This window comes from Momordica charantia (genome assembly GCF_013281855.1).
Source record: "Momordica charantia cultivar OHB3-1 chromosome 11 unlocalized genomic scaffold, Mcharantia_2.0 BLBB01000011.1, whole genome shotgun sequence".
Classification (NCBI taxonomy): domain Eukaryota; kingdom Viridiplantae; phylum Streptophyta; class Magnoliopsida; order Cucurbitales; family Cucurbitaceae; genus Momordica; species Momordica charantia.
Genome location: NW_028275159.1, coordinates 6,250,246 through 6,258,743, shown reverse-complemented (window position 1 = coordinate 6,258,743; position 8,498 = coordinate 6,250,246). Strand labels below are relative to the sequence as shown.

At 37.1% G+C, this 8,498-nt stretch overlaps 2 protein-coding genes across 2 annotated transcripts; one reads left to right on the top strand and one right to left on the bottom strand.

Annotated features, from left to right (window-relative positions):
- Positions 1 to 362: 362 nt before the first annotated feature.
- On the bottom strand, positions 363 to 4,565 carry LOC111007079 (WD repeat-containing protein 26 homolog). The gene is made up of 5 exons (XM_022279269.2): positions 4,194 to 4,565; positions 2,791 to 3,618; positions 2,255 to 2,356; positions 1,241 to 1,870; positions 363 to 798 (listed from the first exon to the last, which is right to left on the bottom strand). The coding sequence occupies exons 2-5, from the start codon at positions 3,589 to 3,591 to the stop codon at positions 565 to 567; spliced, it is 1,767 nt and encodes a 588-aa protein (XP_022134961.1). The 5' UTR covers positions 3,592 to 3,618; positions 4,194 to 4,565; the 3' UTR covers positions 363 to 564.
- Positions 4,566 to 7,014: 2,449 nt separating this feature from the next.
- LOC111007298 (uncharacterized) lies at positions 7,015 to 7,617 on the top strand. Its single transcript, XM_022279614.1, has one exon. It carries the CDS (start codon positions 7,015 to 7,017, stop codon positions 7,615 to 7,617), a length of 603 nt encoding a protein of 200 aa, XP_022135306.1.
- The last annotated feature ends 881 nt before the right edge of the window (positions 7,618 to 8,498 follow it).

Genomic DNA, 8,498 nt, shown 5'->3' with positions numbered 1-8,498 from the left:
TCTTTTTTCTTACAGGAAACAAAATAACAAAGTGAAATTATGGTAAGGAGGGGAACTCTCCTCATGTTAATGAAACGAAAAAACATCTCGAGCTGGCATTCTTCACGAACAGCTTCAGAAACTTCTTCCAGTCCTCCCTACTGCACTGTCGTTCGATTTGCAGATCTCTTAGAACAACTCCGTGACTAGAATGCAATGTCAAGTATTTCTCTTGCTAACATCCCTACCTCGTACTCATCTCTTTCCCTCGAGCTAATTAGGAATACAATGAACCCTCACTATAAAGTAAACATCGTTTCCCTTCAATAATGAACTACTACATGAAATTATGATACGTCAAGCAGGAAAAAAGAAAAAAGTAGTGAGTTGAATGGAGACTGAGTATTTTATTAATAGAGAATGACTTCACGATTCAACATTGGAACAACTTTGAATTGATAAACTTGGAAAGAAGTAACTGAAGAAGTATTTACACAAGAACAGAGCAACTGTAGAAAGAAAGAAAAGTTACAAATGGGTATGAGAGAAGAGAGAAGAGAGAGAGAGAAGAAGAATTATCTCTGTTCAAGTTCCCCCATTGCTATAATGGACGCCATTTCGGCTGCTGCGATCACTATTTCTGGACTTCACAACGTTAAGATTCAGCCCTCCTAATCCCCATATCCTAATCGTACGGTCGTCGCTGGCCGATGCCAACATGTGAGGATTGGCAGGATTCCAACTCACGCAGTTTACAGACCCTGAGTGCCCTTCCAATGCCTCTATTAGCTCCCCTGTCCCTTTATGCCATATATATACCTGCCACCCACACACCAACCCGTCAAAAACTTCCACATAAACACACTCATTCTCAGTATCAAGACGTCCCATCGGTGTCGTGTCACTTGGAAACTTACGAGAATCTCGTAGGAAGTGGCTTGCTTCATTCAACTTTGATTCAAAGATGAAGATGAAGCTGAGGCGAATTTTCTTTCTATGAGATTCTCGTGAGTTTTCGACTGACATGGCACCAATGTTCAGTAACATAACATCTAGATATGTTGTATGATTGTGTTGTATTTGTATATATACCAAAAGCTAGTGTGACGTGTCAGCTTTTCGTTACTATTCTAGAAGTATGCTTTAACAAAAAAAAAACGACAACCAAGCAACTTGAATGATACAAATCAAAACTTGGAGGTAGGAGAGTGGCGCCACAGTATATAGAATAGAAGTTAAAAGGACGAACTAAGAACTGTACCAGTGAGTCCTCACTACCACTAGCGATAAAAGCCTGGTCGAGCCCTCCAAAACAGGACCGAATAACGAACCGGGTGCGCTTATGACCTGTGTACGATGTTATAACCTCAGCCTCGCCTTCTAAATTCCACAGATGGATTTCTTGGTTCGAAAGGTTTACTAGCAAGAACTTATTATCCCTTGACAGCTGAAAAGAGGTTATTATCTGATCCTCTTCGATCAATTTATCGACGTTTAACTCCCTGTCGAGTAGTAATATCGCGCTGTCTCTACAGATACTAATAATCTTCTTCCCATCATTGGTTATTTCCAAATCAGAAATCTTGAGAGTTCTTTGTCCCTTCCAACCTTCCAACTCGTTCCCGTCTAATTCCCACATGCAGATACTCTTATCGTTAGCGCCAGCGAGTATATGCTTTCCATCAGGAAACCAGCCACAAGAAACTAGTCCATGACCAACTTTTTCATAAACATGGAGGCACTCGCCCGAAGCAACATCCCAACGCCTGACAGCTTCCTCCACCCCACAGGTGAGTAGCTGACTATCATCAGGACTCCATGAGACAAGAGAGATCGGTTGCTCATGACCGACCAGTTGATGCTTCAAAGAAACTCTTCCATTTGAGTCTACCTAAAAGGAAAAGGAGAAAATGCTTAGAACATGAAAGTCATCAGCAAAATAATGGAAGATAATTATAGTAAAATTGACTTTCAAATGCATAAATTAATAAAATTCCATGAAAATACATGTGAATATGGGTTGCCTAGCATCTTCCAAAATCCTAGATTGAAGCCCCTCATTGAAAATTTTATAGCTTAAAATCTTGATTGTCCCCCAAAGCTAACCCCGGTGGGCAAAGCCTCCTTGGGAGTTAGTTTTTTTCATCTTTTGAGTTCATACATTGAATCGAACCATCAACTTCAAACATGGTAATATGTGAAGTCAGTTAAGCTAGGGGTTAATTGCATGCTTGCCGTTCTTAATAAAAATTTCAAAAGTGATCATAATAGTTACCTCCCATATAATTGCAGACCGATCACTGGAAGATGAAGCTAAGTATCTCCCGTTATGAGAAAATTGTAGAAACCAAACTTCATCAGTGTGATCTTGTAACACCTGTTGAGATCAAGAAAACAAGGAACTCAGATGACAGCGGAAAGAAACGACCACAAGATGTTACGATAATTTAAAAAATACCCTCAAATTATGAACCTATATCACAATCTCTATCTACATTACTTCACGGTTGCACAACCATAATTGCAGAAGCAAAAATTGCTTTAGCTTAGACCAACAATCTTACAAGAAATCCCTACAATGAGTATACTGATGTTCTTCACATCGGGTAATAAAGGAGATTAGATAAAACTATATGTATCAAAGGAGCAAAGATAAATCAGAGACAAGGTAATAATATGTTAATATGTATCCAATTAAGAAAGAGTTTCGAATTATCAACTTTATACACAAGAACCATGATATAAAATCAATGTGGATACAACCTTACCTTAAAGTTTACCCAAAAAGTCTCGTAAGAAAACATTTCTTACCTGTAAAGTTTGTGAAGGAATCTGATTTCTCCCACAATCATGATCTGTATATAACGACATCTCCTTATTTATGGAGTTATGAAAAGTGCAAGAGTCTCGTTGTAACAAAAGGGCCCGTTCAACTAAATGTTCCAACCTTTTTTCTGGGATCATAAGAGATGGGGGAAGAATTTTCTGCAATTCCTCCAGCAATTGTGTCCTAGACTTAGCCCTCTGACTCTGTTGACAGGACAAATCAACTTGAGCCCTCATTGATGGAGAAACCAAGCAGGAGGAGAGCTCACGAATTCTGTGATCATTAATGTGGTATGGAGCAATCTCGGTCCTCAGTGTCTGCAGTGCTTCTGTGACTTTGTCCTTCTCCAAAAGCTCAAAGAATTTCTGTTCTAACACCAAAACAGAAGCTGATTTGACAATGCTTTCATCCGACAGACCAATTTTTCGCAAAGTTTCAATGCTTTCGTCCCATTTTCCATCATGAATTTGCTGCATAAGCACATTTACAGTCGGAGAATGTAGGGATATCCCAGACTCCTCTTCTAGATAAGCACTGCTCTTCTTATAACCGAGAGAATACAATGCCTTGGCTATTATTCTCACAAACTCTGCCTTTTTTATTACTCCTTTTGAACCAATAACATCACCATTGTCCCCTTCGGACGGTAGGGGGCGAGCCATCAAGTCTCTTGAAGAGCCCCCTGAAGGCTCAACTACAGATAAACCGTTCGAGAGTCCCTTCAATTTCCCCGGCGACACTTTTATACGTTTGGAGGCTGGTTCTTCATCCTCTAAACCTCCCATGAAATGTGCACCTCAGCCCATATATAACTACGATGAACGGATAAACAGATGGTTTCAAAAACAAAAAATACCCCCAATAAATCTCAAACTACTGCTACACAATGTAGTCAAAGTAACAATCAAAAACTACAAGATGTGCATTTGGCAGACAGATAGTCACAGTGGCAAATTCAAGACATCAAATTTTACCAAGAAAAAGCAAGAACATAACAAAGAAATTCAATCCAGACGTGTTCTCGACAAGAATTACAAGATAAAAAAAAAAAGTGAAACAAAGCAACGTATCTAAATCTAAACACATCCAAACTATCAAGCAATACCAATTAAGAATGGAACTTAAATAGTTGATACAAAATGCAATCCGCAGTGAATTACATGGATAATAATAAGATTAGAGGGGAAAGAAACGGCGTCGTATAACTGAAGCAAACATGATTCAGTGCAATCCCAATCCCGAACCCGATGAATCATGAACCAAACCAGCAGTAATCCCAATATTGCAATCAATCAAAAGATTAACAAAATCCCAACGCGAGGACATTAGCGGCAGGCAAACAAGAAAGGGAAAACGAAAAAAGGAAAGTAAAGAAATGGCGACATACCGATGGCGGAAGGCGAGATTCTGACGCAAGAAGCAACCCAGAAATTTGATTTCAAAAAATACAAAAACAAAATTGTGTTGTTGAAGAGGGGTGGGAGAGAATCGATTGGAGAATCGGACGGGGAATTTGGGTGGGGCGAAGGGTTTGGTATGGTGAAAGTAGTAGAGAGAAGAGATGGAAAGAAAGACGGAAAGGGAAAAGGGAAAACACAGTGGGTTTGGTTTTGGCTTTGGCTTTGGCTTTGCGTGGAGGAAACGAACTCGAGAAGAGGGGTTATTATATGCAGTGAGTGAGTGAGAAAGACGAATGCCAACACAGAGAGAATGTGAGAGACGGAGGAGGCGAGGAGTCGTGGGCGCCATGGAAGCGCACCTCGCCCTCGGGCCTCCATTGGGGCCTCCCAAATGGGCTGCTTCTTTCGTGATCCATTCTTCTTTACAATATTATTTCTTCAAGGTACCGGAAAACACAAAAAAATTACTAATTTCTAAGGTAGATGGTCATCGTGGTATAATTAAAAATATATTTAAAAAATAATTGCATTTGGTAATTGTTTCTTAATAAGAAAAATAAGGAAATTTGATTTTGCTGGAAATTGGTACCATATAACTTTTCTTTTCAAAATTTCTATACAGTTTTGGAAATGGGAACAAAAAAACAATAAAAAAGAAACGGAAATATTACAACAGGCTTAAATTTCTTGTGTCTCGTTTCTATTTCTAAGTTTCTTACCCACACATAAATAAAAGTATTATTTTATCATCTTTCTTTTTACTTATAAACCGTACTTAGTATCAAAAAAATATATATAGCATAAAAAATGTTGAATATTTTATTTAAAATTTTAAAGAACGGAAACAATAAACCATTATAAAACGTAATTTTGTTTTTTTCTTAGTGATGAAAGAGAAAACTAGAAACAACAAATGCAAAACATTACCAAGCGGACTTTTAATATTTTTATGCCTATTGTAGGTTTTTTTTAACCTCAAATTGCTTGTTTCCAGTTATCATGTTTTAACAAATTCTTTACGTAATGTGTTTTTTTGGATATGGTAAATGAGTTGAAGTTCGGTCAAATGTATTGATATTTTAATTGGGTAAACGTTTAATAAAAGGACAATGGGTTAATTTAATATGAACCTCAATACATTCAACCCAACATAATCCGTGTATTGTTGAGTAGTTAATAGATTTATACATTTGATCTAGGGCAAATGTTCGAATCACGATTCGAACATTAGTTGAAACAAAATCATAAAAACGGAAGCAGGGATGTTTCACAGATTTAGCCAAATCATAAAAACCAAATTAAAAATTTTGGAAACCACAGGAATGAAACAAAATCAAACAAATTAGGATGGTTATAATAGTAATTTAACTTAATTGTTTTTACATGCGGAGGATTTTGTGCCCATACATATTATTTTGTACCTTCTAACCATGTATATTATTGTTGCATGTTATTCACTCTAAGGGTTTAATTTCGTATGGTTTTATTTTTAAATTCTACTCGATAGATCTTGTATTAATAAAAATGTTGTCTTATATTAACTAAACTCAACTATTTAACTGTCCACCTGCGTCTTTAAAACTTATCTTACTATTTGAAAATTTCAACATAGTGTGATGGATAAAATACTTATTATCATTCCAAAGGTCAATAATAATTCGATTTCATCACGCAATTGTTGAATTCAAAAAACTAGAGAACGAGATTAGGCCACTCAACATGGTTGGTCCGACCTACTCATGCCTATACCATTCTTGGGACTTCTCACAATTTTACCTTTCCTTTTTTCTAATGCTTCTTTTGGCATATTATCTAATTTCACATGCCTATGTAATGTTGTTGATTTGTATTATTTTAGTACGCGAAGAATTTAACATCCGACATTGAATGAATGAATTATATACCTTTAATCTTTGAGTTATATGTTCATGTTGACAGCGATGTGTGATGTTTTTATATAATAATGGCGCTAGATTATCTAGGTTCGAATAATAAGAAGTCATAATATAACTTTACAAATATCGAGGGGAATTTTGAACATTTAGCATGTAAAGATCTTATAATACCATTTAATCATCCTAATCATCTTGAGTGGCTCATTAGGCCAAATAGACTAAAGTAAATTAAGAAAATTTAGAGAGAACGATCCGTTCAAATCTCATAGCTTATTTAATTTAACAAATAAGTATTTAATCATTTTTATAAATAAGTTTAAAATAATTTATATTTATATTAGTGAGATTTTGTTCCTATCTTTTGTCCACTTTTTTTTAACAAGTCCCAAGCTAAGATAAACATAGGATCAGAACTCAAACGGTAGCTATCAAGTACAATGATAATAGACCTCAGCTTTCAAAGCACGTAAGAGTACAGAAGGCGACCGACCCACCTCATTTGCATAAACTCTACCATCACGCTCCCTTCGTATGAAAGAAATAGCAATATGAAATTCAGTAAGAAGACCCCGCTCAAACAAAGACTGAAATATTGATTTAACCTTTGTATCAACGTTAAATCATGAATATATGAAAATTGACCACTACAAAGCACCAGAGCTCAAAACTGCGAATTTTTTTCTTTTGAGATATAATTTGAACCGCGAATTCACAATAGAAGAATCTGTTCCCACTCCACAAACAAATAAATAAATAAAATCAAGATTTTAAATATCTTTTAAAAAAATATCTTTGTCCATTTTTTTTCTTTTTTTATTTTTATTTTTTAATCCTCGAAATGCGTCGAGGATAAAATCGCCGTTGTCCACAAAACGAAAAAAAAAAGGTGAGATATGAAATCAAACGAGTAAAAATGGCAGAAATTGAAGAGAAAACGAAAATGATAATAGCGATGAAAGGACATCCAGGTACAGGGAAGAGCACCATAGCCCAATCCCTAGCCTCTCTCCTCAAAATCCCGCTAATCGACAAAGACGACGTCAAGGACTGCGCCGCCGCCATCTCCGCCGCCATCTCCGCCGCGCTCCTCAACGATCTCTCCTACGACGTCGTTTTCCGCCTCGCCTCCACGCAGCTCCGCCTCGGCCTCAGCGTCCTCCTCGACACGCCTCTCTCCCGCCGATCTCACCTCCACCGCCTCCTCGACTTGGCTTCCTCCGCCGGCGCCCGCCTCCTGATTGTCGAGTGCAGGCCGTCCGATCTGGCGGAGTGGAGGCGGCGCCTCGAGAGCCGCGGCGCCGCTGATCGGACGAACTGGCACAAGCCGTCCACGTGGCGAGAGATCGAGATGCTACTGGAGGGTTACGGCGGATGTACGGAATTCGACGTCGGAGATGTGCCGAGGCTGGTGGTGGACACGACGGCGCCGGTTAGTTTCGATGAGACCGTTTCCACTGTTATCGATTTTATTGCATCTAATAGTTGTTCTTTCAATGGTCCGTCGCCCGTTAATTAACGGAAAGATGAAGCAATAACCCCCTTTTCCCCTCTTTTTCTTCTTTAGTTAAATTATAATTAATAGTTATTTAGACTTTAGAAAATCCCATATAAGTTTGTAACTAATTGATCTTGTATTGTATTATAAAAAAGTTTTTAATCAGTTGGTTGAATAAGTCTCTGTTTTTTTTATACAATTAAAAAATATGTAGGTTGGGAATTAAAACCTAAAAATTAATATAAGCTACGTTACTTACTACATTAACTGAACTCTTATGATATCAAATTTTTAAACCTACTCCAAATTAGTTATGAATTTAATAACAATGGTATATTCTTAAAAAGAATCAAGTAACACAAATTTAAAAGTTAATAGACCTATTAATATAGGGTTGATCTAAGATTTTGGATATACCAACGCATTAATTGAGGTGATTCCCCAAGTTAAGGATCTAAAAATAGGACCTTACATCGGTGCGATGCTCGACCACGTACACTCCAAAATTTAAGTAAAATCTTAGTATGAGTTGGTGTCGAGCCAAACTTAGTTAGGTTGCTTAAAGATTACTTATATTCATAAATGGGCGTTGTCATGATATTGCAACGTTTCAAGATGTCGATCTCCAACTGGACTTACACTTCCTTCGTTGTGTTCGAACTGAGGCCCAGACACATGTTTCTTTGTCATGAGGGCCCGTGGCGTGTCATCATCTTACCATTAACATATACTTTATTTAAACCATGTGTAAAGATTAATTTCAACTCGAATTAACACCTAAAAGTGGTAAGATAATTGCTATAATTATTATAAAAAATAAAAGAAGAACAATCATTTAGTGTAAACCATATCTTAGAAAGTGTAAGTAAAAATAAAATAATAATCATGAATATGACTCAACA

Coding starts and splice junctions, on each gene's coding strand:
- LOC111007079 (XM_022279269.2), bottom strand. CDS start 3,591: ATGGGAGGTTTAGAGGATGAAGAACCAGCCTCCAAACGTATAAAAGTG. Junction 1,871..2,254: donor GGTCTGCAATTATATGGGAG/GTAACTATTATG, acceptor TTTTCCTTTTAG/GTAGACTCAAATGGAAGAGT. Junction 799..1,240: donor GTGGTAGTGAGGACTCACTG/GTACAGTTCTTA, acceptor TGTGGGTGGCAG/GTATATATATGGCATAAAGG.
- LOC111007298 (XM_022279614.1), top strand. CDS start 7,015: ATGGCAGAAATTGAAGAGAAAACGAAAATGATAATAGCGATGAAAGGA.